The 18,078-nt window shown below is 46.4% G+C and overlaps 1 protein-coding gene across 1 annotated transcript in view; it reads right to left on the bottom strand.

Annotated features, from left to right (window-relative positions):
• Window positions 1-10,725: 10,725 nt before the first annotated feature.
• The window catches only part of LOC135520888 (protein naked cuticle homolog 2-like), a 98,980-nt gene continuing 91,627 nt past the window's right edge, over window positions 10,726-18,078 (bottom strand). The window contains exons 8-10 of the mRNA XM_064946713.1: window positions 14,929-14,998; window positions 14,664-14,782; window positions 10,726-12,570 (exon numbers count right to left, since the gene is read on the bottom strand). Coding sequence (XP_064802785.1) covers window positions 11,837-12,570; window positions 14,664-14,782; window positions 14,929-14,998 — 923 coding nt within the window. The 3' untranslated portion in view covers window positions 10,726-11,836. The remainder of the gene's footprint in view (window positions 12,571-14,663; window positions 14,783-14,928; window positions 14,999-18,078) is intronic.

The following is an 18,078-nucleotide window of genomic DNA, read 5'->3' as shown; positions in this document are numbered from 1 at the left end:
GGCTTCAGTTCACCGGGCTTGGGGTCGGACCGGGCCTGAGCTAGGCTTCAGTTCACCGGGCTTGGGGTCGGACCGGGCCTGAGCTAGGGCTTCAGTTCACCGGGCTTGGGGCCGGACCGGGCCTAAGCTAGCTTCAGCTAACCGGGGTTGGACCGGGCCTGAGCTAGGGCTTCAGTTCACCTGGCTTGGGGTCGGACCGGGCGCAAATTTTCAGGTCCGATGAGAACTCCACTAGTGGCCATTAGAAACACCACTAGTGGCCATTAGAAACACCACTAGTGGCCATTAGAAACACCACTAGTGGCCATTAGAAACACCACTAGTGGTCATTAGAAACACCACTAGTGGCCATTAGAAACACCAATAGTGGCCATTAGAAACACCACTAGTGGCCATTAGAAACACCACTAGTGGCCATTAGAAACACCACTAGTGGCCATTAGAAACACCACTAGTGGCCATTAGAAACACCACTAGTGGCCATTAGAAACACCACTAGTGGCCATGAAAGGAAATATAACACCGGGAAAAACATTACCAGAAATAAAGGGAAACGTACATTCATCTCTAGGTGTACAATAGGACTTTTCCATTAGAGTACAAAGATAGATAGAATAGAACACATCAGCCCAACCCATATAAAGAGAGAGACAGAGAACAGACAGAAACAGGAAGAGAGAGACGGAGAAGAGACAGAAACAGGAAAAGAGAGACAGAGAACAGACAGAAACAGGAAGAGAGAGACAGAGAACAGACAGAAACAGGAAGAGAGAGACAGAGAACAGACAGAAATAGGAAGAGAGAGAGAACAGACAGACATAGGAAGAGAGAGAGAGCGAACAGACAGAAACAGGAAGAGAGAGACAGAGAACAGACAGAAACAGAAAGAGAGAGACAGAGAACAGACAGAAACAGGAAGAGAGAGACGGAGAAGAGACAGAAACAGGAAAAGAGAGACAGAGAACAGACAGAAACAGGAAGAGAGAGACAGAGAACAGACAGAAACAGGAAGAGAGAGACGGAGAAGAGACAGAAACAGGAAAAGAGAGACAGAGAACAGACAGAAACAGGAAGAGAGAGACAGAGAACAGACAGAAACAGGAAGAGAGAGACAGAGAACAGACAGAAATAGGAAGAGAGAGAGAACAGACAGACATAGGAAGAGAGAGAGCGAACAGACAGAAACAGGGAGAGAGACAGAGAACAGACAGAAACAGGAAGAGAGAGAGCGAACAGACAGAAACAGGAAGAGAGAGACAGAGAACATACAGAAACAGGAAGAGAGAGACAGAGAACAGACAGAAACAGAAAGAGAGAGAAAGAGAACAGACAGAAACAGGAAGAGAGAGAAAGAGGACAGAAACAGGAAGAGAGAGACAGAGAACAGACAGAAACAGGAAGAGAGAGACAGAGAACAGACAGAAATAAGAAGAGAGAGAGAGAACAGACAGAAACAGGAAGAGAGACAGAGAACAGACATAAATATGAAGAGAGAGAGAGAACAGACAGAAACAGGAAGAGAGAGACAGAGAACAGACAGACATAGGAAGAGAGAGAGCGAACAGACAGAAACAGGAAGAGAGAGACAGAGAACATACAGACATAGGAAGAGAGAGAGCGAACAGACAGAAACAGGAAGAGAGAGACAGAGAACAGACAGAAACAGGAAGAGAGAGACAGAGAACAGACAGAAACAGGAAGAGAGAGACAGAGGACAGACAGAAACAGGAAGAGAGCTAAAGAGAACAGACAGAAACAGGGAGAGACAGAGAACAGACAGAAACAGGAAAAGAGAGACAGAGGACAGACAGAAACAGGAAGAGAGAGAAAGAGAACAGACAGAAACAGGAAGAGAGAGACAGAGGACAGACAGAAACAGGAAGAGAGAGACAGAGAACAGACAGAAACAGGAAGAGAGAGAAAGAGAACAGACAGAAACAGGAAGAGAGAGAAAGAGAACAGACAGAAACAGGAAGAGAGAGACAGAGAACAGACAGAAACAGGAAGAGAGAGACAGAGAACAGACACAAAGTGAAGAAGTGGGGGATATTAATAAGGAGTCTGACAGATCTGATTTGAAAGCAGCTTTCAGTCTGTCTATTAGTATGCAGGAGAGGGAAGGGGAGTGGGGAGAGAGAGAGAGAGAGAGAGAGAGAGAGAGAGAGAGAGAGAGGTGGGGGGGAAGAAAGAGAGAGAGAGAGAGAGAGGTGGGGGGGAGAAAGAGAGAGAGAGAGAGAGAGAGAGAGAGGGGGAGAAAGAAAGAAAGAGAGAGAGAGAGAGAGAGAGAGAGAGAGAGAGAGAGAGAGGGGAAAAAGAAAGAAAGAGAGAGGGGGAGAGAGAGAGAGGGAAAGAGAAGAGAGAAAAAGAGTGTACATCGCTAGGCAACCCCACAGTGGTCTGGTCTGCATGTGGACTGTGACTGTTTGGGTGGCTCTTTGCAATCACACTAATTGTTTTAATTGCTCACAAACATTTTGGGGGGGGGGGGTGGTCCAAAGCACATGTTTAAATTGAATTAAAAGTAGAAAAGATTGAACCGTGTTCTGTGTGCTAAACACAGAGCAGCAGACTAGATGATTATGGTAAAGTCCCTAATAGCACCCTATTCCCTATAGGCTTCTGGTCAAAAGTAGCTCACTATATAGGGAATAGCAGGCCATTTGGGATGCATCCCTATGACATTGAGCCCCAACCCTATGACATTGAGCCCCAACCCTATGACATTGAGCCCCAACCCTATGACATTGAGCCCCAGCCCCATGACATTGAGCCCCAACCCTATGACATTGAGCCCCAACCCCATGACATTGAGCCTCAACCCTATGACATTGAGCCCCAACCCCATGACATTGAGCCTCAACCCTATGACATTGAGCCCCAATCCTATGACATTGAGCCCCAACCCTATGACATTGAGCCCCAACCCCATGACATTGAGCCCCAACCCCATGACATTGAGCCCAACCCCATGACATTGAGCCCCAACCCTATGACATTGAGCCCCAACCCTATGACATTGAGCCCCAACCCTATGACATTGAGCCCCAACCCTATGACATTGAGCCCCAACCCCATGACATTGAGCCCCAACCCTACGACATTGAGCCCCAACCCTATGACATTGAGCCCCAACCCTATGACATTGAGCCCCAACCCCATGACATTGAGCCTCAACCCTATGACATTGAGCCCCAACCCTATGACATTGAGCCCCAACCCCATGACATTGAGCCCCAACCCCATGACATTGAGCCCAACCCCATGACATTGAGCCCCAACCCTATGACATTGAGCCCCAACCCTATGACATTGAGCCCCAACCCCATGACATTGAGCCCCAACCCCATGACATTGAGCCCAACCCCATGACATTGAGCCCCAACCCTATGATATTGAGCCCCAACCCTATGACATTGAGCCCCAACCCCACGACATTGAGCCCCAACCCTACGACATTGAGCCCCAACCCTACGACATTGAGCCCCAACTCCATGACATTGAGCCCCAACCCTACGACATTGAGCCCCAACCCTATGACATTGAGCCCCAACCCTATGACATTGAGCCCCAACCCTATGACATTGAGCCCCAACCCTATGACATTGAGCCCCAACCCTATGACATTGAGCCCCAACCCTATGACATTGAGCCCCAACCCCATGACATTGAGCCCCAACCCCATGACATTGAGCCCAACCCTATGACATTGAGCCCCAACCCTATGACATTGAGCCCCAACCCCATGACATTGAGCCCCAACCCTATGACATTGAGCCCCATCCCTATGACATTGAGCCCCATCCCTATGACATTGAGCCCCAACCCTATGACATTGAGCCCCAACCCTATGACATTGAGCCCCAACCCCATGACATTGAGCCCCAACCCTACGACATTGAGCCCCAACCCTATGACATTGAGCCCCAACTCCATGACATTGAGCCCCAACCCTATGACATTGAGCCCCAACCCTATGACATTGAGCCCCAACCCCATGACATTGAGCCCCAACCCCATGACATTGAGCCCCAACCCCATGACATTGAGCCCCATCCCTATGACATTGAGCCCCAACCCTATGACATTGAGCCCCAACCCCATGACATTGAGCCCCAACCCCATGACATTGAGCCCCAACCCTATGACATTGAGCCCCATCCCTATGACATTGAGCCCCAACCCTATGACATTGAGCCCCAACCCTATGACATTGAGCCCCAACCCCATGACATTGAGCCCCAACCCTACGACATTGAGCCCCAACCCTATGACATTGAGCCCCAACCCTATGACATTGAGCCCCAACCCCATGACATTGAGCCCCAACCCTACGACATTGAGCCCCAACCCTATGACATTGAGCCCCAACTCCATGACATTGAGCCCCAACCCCATGACATTGAGCCCCAACCCTATGACATTGAGCCCCAACCCCATGACATTGAGCCCCATCCCTATGACATTGAGCCCCAACCCTATGACATTGAGCCCCAACCCTATGACATTGAGCCTCAACCCCATGACATTGAGCCCCAACCCTACGACATTGAGCCCCATCCTGAAATATAGACTATAGCCCGGTGGGTTTAACAGCCCTAATAAATGACTCATGAAGAGGCGGTCCAGTGAGATGTCAAAGCTGTGTCTTCTACGGTAAACGGCTGTCATAAACTATGTACATATTCACACCAGACCCAGAGAACTAGGGTTCACTTCCAAAGAGAGGAACCATCTACCTGCAGTAAGGGAACACACACACACACCGCACCGAATGTCCATCTGCCTGTCATCTGTAGTTCGTTCCCCGTTCGTTCGCCGCAGTGGGTTTTAGGGACCACCCGCTCACTGCTGTGCGTCTGACTGACGTCATGTTCGCATGATTGTACATCTGCTTGTACTCGGTTTTCCAATTATGGCACTCTGTTGTACTCTCGGCCAGCAAACGCTACCAGTGTGTCCATACCCTTCAGATAGTACACTAGTCTCTAACTCTGCACACTTCCCTTCCATACCCTTCAGATAGTACACTAGTCTCTAACTCTGCACACTTCCCTTCCATACCTTTCAGATAGTACACTAGTCTCTAACTCTGCAGACTTCCCTTCAGATAGTACACTAGTCTCTAACTCTGCAGACTTCCCTTCAGATAGTACACTAGTCTCTAACTCTGCACACTTCCCTTCCATACCCTTCAGATAGTACACTAGTCTCTAACTCTGCAGACTTCCCTTCAGATAGTACACTAGTCTCTAACTCTGCACACTTCCCTTCCATACCCTTCAGATAGTACACTAGTCTCTAACTCTGCACACTTCCCTTCCATACCCTTCAGATAGTACACTAGTCTCTAACTCTGCACACTTCCCTTCCATACCTTTCAGATAGTACACTAGTCTCTAACTCTGCAGACTTCCCTTCAGATAGTACACTAGTCTCTCTGCAACTCTGCAGACTTCCCTTCAGATAGTACACTAGTCTCTAACTCTGCACACTTCCCTTCCATACCCTTCAGATAGTACACTAGTCTCTAACTCTGCAGACTTCCCTTCAGATAGTACACTAGTCTCTAACTCTGCACACTTCCCTTCCATACCCTTCAGATAGTACACTAGTCTCTAACTCTGCACACTTCCCTTCCATACCCTTCAGATAGTACACTAGTCTCTAACTCTGCAGACTTCCCTTCAGATAGTACACTAGTCTCTAACTCTGCACACTTCCCTTCCATACCCTTCAGATAGTACACTAGTCTCTAACTCTGCACACTTCCCTTCCATACCCTTCAGATAGTACACTAGTCTCTAACTCTGCACACTTCCCTTCCATACCCTTCAGATAGTACACTAGTCTCTAACTCTGCAGACTTCCCTTCCATACCCTTCAGATAGTACACTAGTCTCTAACTCTGCAGACTTCCCTTCCATACCCTTCAGATAGTACACTAGTCTCTAACTCTGCAGACTTCCCTTCAGATAGTACACTAGTCTCTAACTCTGCAGACTTCCCTTCAGATAGTACACTAGTCTCTAACTCTGCAGACTTCCCTTCAGATAGTACACTAGTCTCTAACTCTGCACACTTCCCTTCCATACCTTTCAGATAGTATACTAGTCTCTAACTCTGCAGACTTCCCTTCCATACCCTTCAGATAGTACACTAGTCTCTAACTCTGCAGACTTCCCTTCAGATAGTACACTAGTCTCTAACTCTGCACACTTCCCTTCCATACCCTTCAGATAGTACACTAGTCTCTAACTCTGCAGACTTCCCTTCAGATAGTACACTAGTCTCTAACTCTGCAGACTTCCCTTCCATACCTTTCAGATAGTACACTAGTCTCTAACTCTGCAGACTTCCCTTCCATACCCTTCAGATAGTACACTAGTCTCTAACTCTGCAGACTTCCCTTCCATACCCTTCAGATAGTACACTAGTCTCTAACTCTGCAGACTTCCCTTCAGATAGTACACTAGTCTCTAACTCTGCACACTTCCCTTCCATACCCTTCAGATAGTACACTAGCCTCTAACTCTGCAGACTTCCCTTCCATACCCTTCAGATAGTACACTAGTCTCTAACTCTGCAGACTTCCCTTCCATACCCTTCAGATAGTACACTAGTCTCTAACTCTGCAGACTTCCCTTCCATACCCTTCAGATAGTACACTAATCTCTAACTCTGCAGACTTCCCTTCAGATAGTACACTAGTCTCTAACTCTGCACACTTCCCTTCCATACCCTTCAGATAGTACACTAATCTCTAACTCTGCAGACTTCCCTTCAGATAGTACACTAGTCTCTAACTCTGCAGACTTCCCTTCAGATAGTACACTAGTCTCTAACTCTGCACACTTCCCTTCCATACCCTTCAGATAGTACACTAATCTCTAACTCTGCAGACTTCCCTTCAGATAGTACACTAGTCTCTAACTCTGCAGACTTCCCTTCAGATAGTACACTAGTCTCTAACTCTGCACACTTCCCTTCCATACCCTTCAGATAGTACACTAGTCTCTAACTCTGCAGACTTCCCTTCAGGTAGTACACTAGTCTCTAACTCTGCACTCTTCCCTTCCATACCCTTCAGATAGTACACTAGTCTCTAACTCTGCAGACTTCCCTTCAGATAGTACACTAGTCTCTAACTCTGCAGACTTCTCTTCCATACCCTTCAGATAGTACACTAGTCTCTAACTCTGCAGACTTCCCTTCCATACCCTTCAGATAGTACACTAGTCTCTAACTCTGCAGACTTCCCTTCCATACCCTTCAGATAGTACACTAGTCTCTAACTCTGCACACTTCCCTTCCATACCCTTCAGATAGTACACTAGTCTCTAACTCTGCAGACTTCCCTTCCATACCCTTCAGATAGTACACTAGTCTCTAACTCTGCACACTTCCCTTCCATACCCTTCAGATAGTACACTAGTCTCTAACTCTGCAGACTTCCCTTCCATACCTTTAGGCTTGTGAACATGTAGTCCTAAATGTAATTTTGGTATCCATATTTATAGAGGCAAATACTACCAGATAAAAACCTCTCTTTCAAACCTCTTGTTGGCAAGTTGTTGCTAACACAAGACAGATAACACAAACATGCTATGCTCCGTATTGATGTGCAGTTACAAGAGCAGTCCAACTCGCTGGCCACAGGGGTCAACCATCCCCATGACCCACTGTTCTACACCCTGCCAATCAGACAGCAGAGCTCTACACCCTGCCAATCAGACAGCAGAGCTCTAAACCCTGTCAATCAGACAGCAGAGCTCTAAACCCTGCCAATCAGACAGCAGAGCTCTAAACCCTGTCAATCAGACAGCAGAGCTCTAAACCCTGTCAATCAGACAGCAGAGCTCTACACACTACCAATCAGACAGCAGAGCTCTAAACCCTGCCAATCAGACAGCAGAGCTCTAAACCCTGCCAATCAAACAGCAGAGCTCTAAACCCTGCCAATCAGACAGCAGAACTCTAAACTCTGTCACTCAGAAACCAGTGCAGCCTGCCATGGCGACAATTCAACTCTCTGCGTCCTGTTTCACTCACTCCGTTTCCCCAACAATATGGTGGTCAGTAAATGAGAGAGGAAAAAGTACAACTGTTGACAGCTTGTCAGGGTCTGACTCAAATGAAAGCAGAGACAAAATGTCTTCCTCATTTGTTGGGAAAAGGAGTCTTAACGTGTTTCCAAATGGCACCTTATTCCATATATGGTTTTCCTATGGGTAGTGGTTAAACGTTAGTGCACTAAACAGGGAGCCATTTGGGACTGACGTTAGAATTAGTGAAGCATTTTCCCTCCAGATTGGACTCAGGAGCTTGGGGCTTAATGAAGTGGAAACAGGGGATGGGGAGTGTGGGGGTGGCCAGGCCAGGCCAGGGGTAGGGTAGTAGGGTAGTAGAATGGGGCAATTGTTGTCAAGAAAGCCCTCATGTCGAGTCTGCTTTGATGTCTTCCTGCAGGGATAGAGTTCATTTCAACAGTAGCATTCAACCCCAAAGCCAATTTCTGTTTGCAGATTACTAGCAAATTGTTTGGAGAAAATTCTTACTTTCTCTGTAAAGTATGTTGTGAAATGCACTTTAAATTAATTGTAACTTGACAAGTTTGTGGACTAATTTACAACATTAATTTATTATTTATAATTGTCAGGTATGAGGCATTTTCCACAAAATGTTTTTAAATAGCTGAATTACTCAACATCCACTGATCTGTAATGTGTTCCATCCATGTCATTCACTCTCTGTCTCTCTCTCTCTCTCCCCCCATCCACTGATCTGTAATGTGTTCCATCCATGTCACTCACTCTCTGTCTCTATGTCTCTCTGTCTCTATGTCTCTCTGTCTCTATGTCTCTCTGTCTCTATGTCTCTCTCTCTCCCCCCCATCCACTGATCTGTAATGTGTTCCATCCATGTCATTCATTCACTCTCTGTCTCTCTGTTTCTCTGTTTCTCTGTCTCTCTGTTTCTATGTCTCTCTCTCCCCCCCCCTCTCTCTCTCTCTCCCTCTCCCCCCTCTCTCTCTCCCCCCCCTCTCTCTCTCTCTCCCTCCCTCTCTCTCTCCCTCTCCCCCCCTCTCTCCCCCCTCTCTCTCTCTCTCCCCCCCTCTCTCTCTCTCTCCCTCTCCCCCACTCTCATGACAATATCAATATTCACGAAAGAGTCCTCCTCTCTTTCCCAGTGCCTCTATAATAGCAGACAAGCTCCCACTGGTCCATTGTGTCGCAAAGCCTTTCTCATGCATGTCTTGAATGAAAGCCAGCGTATCGACGGGCTAAGGATAATCACGTTTAGAAAGGCTTAGCGTCTCTAAACGAAGCTGCGCTGTGTTTCTGCCTCTTGTCTCAAGCACTATTATTGTTTTACTGTGGAGAAAAACATCAGGAGTCTCAAATGAGATGTTCGGGAATGTGGATAGGCTATGTGAGAGCATGCAACTCAGAACAAAACGTTTAGAGCAATGCAAAACTATATTGCCCATATAGCGGCCAACAAACATGGGTTTGGGGTGATTTAAATCGGTGTTGTTAAAATGGAAAGTTTGACAAGTGCATTTTGAACACAAATTAAAAACAACGTTTTTTTTTAGATAAATCAAATGTACCTGTTTGAATGTCAAGCGGATCGACGCGTCGCTTACCTTTTGGTTTAGTTCTCACAGGTGCACAGACGCTTCCTGTCCCTCCCGCGACACACCCGAGGTCATCAAATGTCCATCTTCACTGACCGTTGTCCAACTCTTGCTCGATGGAATGAACCGAACACGTTTCAAAGTTGTGAATTAAATCGTAGTTACAAGAAGTTGTAACGTCGCTGTAAAGAAGGGACGTGGCAGAATTGTAGGTGCATTATTCTCAGCCTACAGCGTAGGATTCTTAGGATGGAAATTGCCAGTTGTCAGTGTTGGAGGAGGTTCTCTCAACAGCACAAAGTGGATATTTGCATTTAGCCAACCCTCCCCTCGCCTTTCATCGCTACCATTGTTTGTCACAGCCCGGGTTCTTATTTGGCTCCCACACAAATCCGTGATGGCCAGAGCTCAAAAAGGGTAGCGCACCCGGGAGTTGTGCTACTCTGTAATTACAATGTCGTATATGTAGTGGTATGAAACACAACATTAGTTTACTATAGACCGTTCATCTATGCGCTAATCGAATCTCTGGATCATTTAAGAAGACAGAGAGACAATACGCCTACAAAGGAGGGGATTCCAAATGGGGTGCCAATATTGACAAGGGAAATATTGACACCCCAGGGTTCTGGGGTAAAACAGCTCATGAAACATGTATAAATTGTATGAGGCATTTATAAGTTATATTTTTCAAGAACCAATGGCTATATATAATTAATTGAAACAATCTAAAAATGTATGTAAAAAAAAAAATCCCAGATTGCTCATTTCAATCCCTCCTAAATAAAATGGTGTCACTAGTTTTGCTATCTGCCGTTGTACGCATCGGATATATATAGATTATACATTCGATTTGTAACATTCGATTTTTTCATTGACAAACAATCACAATGCAGACAGTTCCAGAATGCACTATCCCTCCTGACAGCAACAGGTGTCCTCTCGTGGCCTCGTCCGTTCCCTGGACATTGTATTCTGCTGTCTCTAACCACACTGCGGCAGCAGAGCACCATTCTTTGACGCATGGTACAAACAACCATGAAGCATTCTGGGACATAACAGGGCTAGGAAACGTAACAATATCAATATACAGTATATATAATGTTTATTAAAATACATCAACGACAAAAGACATATATGCATCATTATAATTCATGATGAAATAACATGCATATAAATACAGTATTATTACAGTAAAATGTGTATACATATACAGATGTGAATGCTTACATAGCTAGATATTTCTTGCATTAAAACTGTCAGTGGTGATTTGATATCGTTCCTCTGGTTCTGGAACCCCAACAGCAGGGTTCCGGTTCCAATGAGGAAGTAGTAGAGAGAACAGCTAAGGAGCAGCACCTAACACCTGAGATACACCGTTGGGAGGAAAGCTCTCCTACACACAAGACACACGGAGAGGCAGTGTCCCAAATGTCACGCTATTCCCTAAATAGTGCACTACTTTAGACTAGAGTCCTATGATCCCTGGTTAAAGGTTGTATACTATAAAATGGAATAGTGTGTCATTTGGGACGAAGGAGACAGTACCTAGCTTCTGGGAACAAGAAAATCTATGGGTCAACACCAAGGAGGAAATGATGTCACTTTTGATGACCTCTGACCTCTGTCCACATAGAGCTGTACTGTATCTGTTCTCCCTTTGTGAAGGTCCACGCGTAGAGAGGAGTAGCTTGGTCCAGCAGGACGTTTAACCTCATTTGATTCAGATTCAGAACTGTGCCATAGAAAACGTCTTACAAAACTGCACCACCGTGTCTTCAGCAACCCTTTACAATGGAATAACCACAGCAGTCAAGTCAGCCACACTCCAGTTTCCATCAGTGTGTCTGATCCCAGGATATCTCAGGGAAACTGTCTGGCTCTGGCAGCCTGCCTGGCACGAAATGGAGGAGGGTTCAGATCCTGGGCTGTCTGAATGGCACCTTGTTATATAGTGCACCACATTTGGCAAACGTCTACAGGGTTAGAGTTAGGGCTAACCAATAGGGCTCTGGTCAAAAGTGGTGCACTATATAGGGAATAGGGTGCCACCTCAGATTGGGCAGCCTCAGGACAGAAGTGGAGACATTCCCATTGGGCGAGGAGGTTGAGTCCTTCTTCAGACAGACGGGTGTGGTCAGTCGGCCCTTTAAAGGTCTCTCAGTCTCTGACTGTTACTGTGACTGGCGTCCTATTGGGTCATGTCTGGTGGTGGTGGTGGTAGTGGTGGTGATGGTGGTGTTCGTGGTGGTGTCGGTGCTCGTGACGCTGCACCAGAGGCAACACAAAGGACCCAGGGCTGCCGGGCAGCCCAGACCCCTGCTCCCTCTCCTTCTCCCTCTCCAGACAGGGAGGAGGGGGACCCTGATGCTGATGCTGGGGATTGGAGTGAGGTGACAGGGGCGTTTTGGACGGCGACAGGCCCTGACCCTCCCTGGCTTTGGCCCGGAGCCGTTTGCTGTGGCTGTGCTGCAGAGGGTGCTGGTGGTGGCTGGAGGAGGGGAGATGGTACACATCCTGACCTCCGTGACCCCCAGATGAGGAGGTCCCTGTATGCAGCAGGGTCTGGAGAGGAGGAGGCTGGGGAGGGTAATGACCCCCAGATGAGGAGGTCCCTGTATGCAGCAGGGTCTGGAGAGGAGGAGGCTGAGGAGGGTAATGACCCCCAGCGTGGTATTTACTAGACTTGGCCCTTTCAAGTCCCCCAGTGGTCCCTCCGATGCCGGATCCTTTAGATGTTCCTCTGGGGGACTTCAGGAAGTGTGACGCGCCCCGACCCCGGGCTTCTAGAGGGGTGTAGTTCTCACTGATGACCTGCGAGCGGCGCTGGTGGGCGTGGGCGGCGTGGGCCTCGGGCTCCTGGGAACGGGAGCGGTTCTGGGACTGGGAGGTCTGCAGATGGGTCTCCTGGGGGGGGGGGGGAGGGGTGGATCCTGGAGGAAGGAGAGAGAATAGAGAGAGAGAAACACAGAGCGAGAAAGAGAGATAGGCGGAGAGAGAGATTACAGAGAGCGAGAGAGATCACAGAAAGAGAGAGAGAGATTACAGTGAGCGAGAGAGAGAGAGAGATCACAGAAAGAGAGAGAGAGATTACAGTGAGCGAGAGAGAGAGATCACAGAAAGAGAGAGAGAGATTACAGTGAGCGAGAGAGAGAGAGATCACAGAAAGAGAGAGAGAATACAGTGAGCGAGAGAGAGAGATCACAGAAAGAGAGAGAGAATACAGTGAGCGAGAGAGAGAGATCACAGAAAGAGAGAGAGAATACAGTGAGCGAGAGAGAGAGATCACAGAAAGAGAGAGAATACAGTGAGCGAGAGACATGGACATCACAGAGAAAGAGAGAGAGAGAGAGAGCGAGAGCGAGAAAAATGACAGAGAAAGAGAGAGAGAAAGAGATTGCAGAGAGTGAGAGACAGGGACATCACAGAGAGAGAGAGAGAGAGAGAGAGAGAGAGAGAGAGAGAGAGATGACAGAGAAAGAGAGAGAGAGAGAGAGAGAAAGAGAGATGACACAGAGAGAGAAAGATGACAGAGAAAGAGAGGGAATCCCATAATGAGTTCTATGGACTCACTCTGTGTGCAATAATAGCGTTTAACATGATGTTTTAATGACACATACTGTACAATTATCTGCAAGGTCTCTCAGTCATGCAGTGCATTTCAAACACAGCTTCAACCACAAAGACCAGGGAGCTTTTGCACCTATTGGTAGATGGGTCAAAATAAAAAAAGCAGACATTGAATATTCCTTTGAGCATGGTGAAGTTATTACACTTTGGATGGTGCATCAATACACCCAGTCACTATAAAAATACAGGTGTCCTTCCTAACTCAGTTGCCAGAGAGGAAGGAAACCGCTCAAGGATTTCACCATGAGGCCAATTCTGATTTTAAAACAGTTACAGAGTTTAATGGCTGTGATAATAGATAGCTGAGGATGGATCAACAACATTGTAGTTACTCCACAATACTAACCGAAATGACAGAGTGAAAAGAAGGAAGCATGTAGAGTATAAAAAATATTCCAGAACATGCATTTTGTTTGCAACAAGGCACTAAAGTAAAAATGTGAAAAAGCTATTCACTTTTTGTCCGGAATACAAAGTGTTATGTTTGGAGCAAGTCCAATGCAACATTAAGGAGTATCACTTGACATATTTTCAGGAATAGTGGCGGCAGCATCATGTTATGGGTATGATTGTAATCGTTAAGGACTGGGGAGTTTTTCAGGATAAAAAAGAAAACGGAGTGGAGCTAAGCACAGGCAAAACCCTAGAGAAAAACCTGGTTCAGTCTCCTTTCCACCAGACACTGGGAGATGAATTCACCTTTCAGCAGGACAATAACCTACAACACAAGGTCAAATCTACACTGGAATTGCTTACCAAGAAGACAGTGAATGTTCCTTAGTGGTAGAGTTACAGTTTGGACTTGGACTGTTTGAAAATGAGTTTGGACTGTCTATGACAAGACCTGAAAATGGTTGTCTGGAAATGATCAAGAACCAATTTGACAGAGCTTAGAGAATTTTGAAAAGAAGAGTGGACAAATGTTGCTCAATCCAGGTGTAGAAATCTACCCAGAAAGACTTACCCAGAAAGACTTACCCAGAAAGACTCACCCAGAAAGACTCACCCAGAAAGACTCACCCAGAAAGACTCACCCAGAAAGACTCATAGCTCAGGGGGTTGAATGCCTATCTAAACTAAGATATATTTGTATATATTTTTTCATGTTTTTTTTAAATTTTTATACAAATGTTCAAAATTTTCTTACACTTTGACATTACAGAGTATTTTCTGTATATCGTTGACAAAAATATCACAATTAAATTTATTTTAATCCAACTCAACAAAATGTGGAAAAAAGTCAAGGCGTGTGAATCCTCTCTGAAGGCAGTGTATGTTGTATAATAGACAAGTTCACTACAAGGCCACTTTATTCTCATGAGGTTTAGTTGGCTATCTGGCTCCAACACATTGTAATTGTTAGTACAGGGAGAGAGATAAGCTGAGTGGTACCAACCTTCAAACCTGGAGGTGTAGTTCTCTATACCAGCTAGGTCCAGATAGTGATTCCTCCTCTCAGTGTTCTCATCCACACAGTAATGCTGTCCCTCACTGCTCTGGCCTGGGAGGGCTGGCCTGGTGTAGGAGGACAGGCGTCTGTCAGGGTGTGTGTGGTAGGGTTGTGTGTGTGTGTGTGTGTGTGTGTGTGTGTGTGTGTGTGTGTGTGTGTGTGTGTGTGTGTGTGTGTGTGTGTGTGTGTGTGTGTGTGTGTGTGAGTTGACCTGATATGAGAAGAAAGCCGTCTGTCTGCTGATCGTCCCTCCTCCTGGTGAAGGCGTCCTGACTCCCGGTCTGATGAGAGACAACAACATATAAACATAAACAACTACAACATAAACAAAAACAGCCCTGTACAAACAACTAGCTACAACCCATAGAGAGAGACTGTATACAGCCATGATAAAGTTCACATAGATCCCTCCCTCCCTCCCTCCCTCCCTCCCTCCCTCCCTCCCTCCCTCCCTCCCTCCCTCCCTCCGTCCGTCCTGAAATAAACAATACAAATGAACAGTAAACATTACACTCACAGAAGTTCCAAAAGATTAAAGACATTACAAATGTCATAATATGTACAAAAGGGAAAATAAATAAACATAAATATGGGTTGTATTTACAATGGTGTTGGTTCTTCACTGGTTGCCCTTTTCTTGTGGCAACAGGTTCACAAATCTTGCTGCTGTGATGCCACACTGTGGTATTTCACCCAGTAGATATGGGAGTTGATCAGAATCGGGTTTGTTTTCATTCTTTCTGGGTCTGTGTGATCTGAGGGAGATATGTGTAGTTTCCTCCTCATTCTGTGGGCAGTGAGCACATAGCCTGTCTTCTCTTGAGAGCCATGTCTGCCTACGGCGGCCTTTCTCAATAGCAAGGCTATACTCACTGAGTCTGTACATAGTCAAAGCTTTCCTTGAGTTTGGGTCAGTCACAGTGGTCAGGTATCTGCCACTATGTACTCTCTGTTTAGGGTCAGTCACAGTGGTCAGGTATTCTGCCAGTGTGTACTCTCTGTTTAGGGTCAGTCACAGTGGTCAGGTATATTCTGCCACTATGTACTCTCTGTTTAGGGTCAGTCACAGAGGTCAGGTATCTGCCACTGTGTACTCTCTGTTTAGGGTCAGTCACAGAGGTCAGGTATTCTGCCACTGTGTACTCTCTGTTTAGGGTCAGTCACAGTGGTCAGGTATTCTGCCAGTGTGTACTCTCTGTTTAGGGTCAGTCACAGAGGTCAGGTATCTGCCACTATGTACTCTCTGTTTAGGGTCAGTCACAGTGGTCAGGTATATTCTGCCACTATGTACTCTCTGTTTAGGGTCAGTCACAGTGGTCAGGTATATTCTGCCACTATGTACTCTCTGTTTAGGGTCAGTCACAGAGGTCAGGTATTCTGCCACTGTGTACTCTCTGTTTAGGGTCAGTCACAGAGGTCAGGTATCTGCCACTATGTACTCTCTGTTTAGGGTCAGTCACAGTGGTCAGATATATTCTGCCAGTGTGTTCTCTCTGTTTAGGGTCAGTCACAGTGGTCAGGTATTCTGCCACTATGTACTCTCTGTTTAGGGTCAGTCACAGTGGTCAAGTATTCTGCCAGTGTGTTCTCTCTGTTTAGGGTCAGTCAACATTCTAGTTTGCTCTGTTTTTTTAATTATTTCCAATGTGTCAAGTAATTATCTTTTAGTTTTCTCATCATCTTGTTGTGTCTAATTGTGTTGCTGTCCTGGGGCTCTGTGGGGTGTGTTTGTGTTTGTGAACAGAGCCCCAGGACCAGCTTGCTGAGGGGACTCTTCTCCAGGTTCATCTCTCTGTAGGTGATGGCTTTGTTATGGAAGGTTTGGGAATCGCTTCCTTTTAGATGGTTGTAGAATTTAACAGCTCTTTTCTGGATTTTGATCAGTAGCGGGTATCGGCCTAATTTTGCTCTGCTTGCATTATTTGGTGTTTTACGTTGTACACAGAGGATATTTTAGCAGAATTCTGCATGCAGAGTCTCAATTTGGTGTTTGTCACATTTTGTGAATTCTTGGTTGGTGAGCGGACCCCAGACCTCACAACCATAAAGGGCAATAGGTTCTATAACTGATTTAAGTAGTTTTAGCCAGATCCTAATTGGTATGTCAAATGTTATGTTCCTTCTGATGGCATAGAAGGCCCTTGCCTTGTCTCTCAGATCGTTCACAGCTTTGTGGAAGTTACCTGTGGCCCCGATGTTTAGGCCGAGGTATGTATCGTGTTTGTGTGCTCTCGGGCAACAGTGTCTAGATGGAATTTGTATCTGTGGTCCTGGCAACTGGACCTTTTTTGGAACACCATTATTTTGGTCTTACTGAGATTTACTGTCAGGGCCCAGGTAGAGTATCTCTGTATTGTTTTAGTGAATCACCATAGTGAAGGCGTAGAGGTTTTCTGGGTCTCTATGTTTTTTGTTGGATAGATTTCGTAATTTCTTTCATAGGATTTAGCATTTTTCATTAAACCATTTGTCATTGTTATTAATTTTCTTCGGTTTTCTGTTTGAAATGTTGAGATTTGATAGGAAAGCTGAGAGGTCAAATATACTGTTTAGAGTTTACACCATCACTATTACAGTGAAACATTTTGTCCAGGAAGTTGTGTAAAAGGGATTGAATTTATTGTTGCCTAATAGTTTTTTGGTTTCCACACTACTCTCCTTTCCTCACCTTTCTTTTTTTAAATACATTATTTGGGGGGTATTTTCACCCCTTTTTTCTCCCCAATTTCGTATCAAATTGGTAGTTACAGTCTTGTCTCATCGCTGCAACTCCCGTACAGACTCGGGAGAGGCGAAGGTTGAGAGCCGAGCTTCCCCAAGCCGCACTGCTTCTTGACACAATGCCCACTTAACCCGGAAGCCAGACGCACCAATGTGTCGGAGGAAACACCGTACACCTGACGACCGTGTCAGCTTGCACTGCGCCCGACCCGCCACAGGAGCAGCTAGTGCGAGATGAGACAAGGACATCCCTGCCGGTCAAACCCTCCCCTAACCCGGACGACGCTGGGCCAATTGTGCGCCGCCCCATGGGCCTCCCGGTCCCGGCTGGCTGCGACAGAGCCTGGACTCGAACCCAGAATCTCTAGTGGCACAGTCAGCCCGCTGACACCCCCTCAGTTCCTTTGGCTTTGATGCCTCATGATTGAATATTGCTCTGTTCAAGAAGACTGTGATTTTGCTGGGGTGTCAGTGGGCTGACTGAACGCTCTGAGAGACTCTGGGTTGAGGTCAGTGTTAAAGTAGTCTACAGTACTACTGCCAAGAGATGAGCTATAGGTGTACCTACCGTAGGAGTCCCCTCGAAGCCTACCATTGATTATATACATACCCAGCGTGCGACAGAGCTGCTGGAGTTTTG

This window comes from Oncorhynchus masou, chromosome 29 (genome assembly GCF_036934945.1).
Source record: "Oncorhynchus masou masou isolate Uvic2021 chromosome 29, UVic_Omas_1.1, whole genome shotgun sequence".
NCBI classification, from domain to species: domain Eukaryota; kingdom Metazoa; phylum Chordata; class Actinopteri; order Salmoniformes; family Salmonidae; genus Oncorhynchus; species Oncorhynchus masou.
Note: the sequence above shows the minus strand (reverse complement) of the source record. Positions and strands in the feature narration are given on the sequence as shown.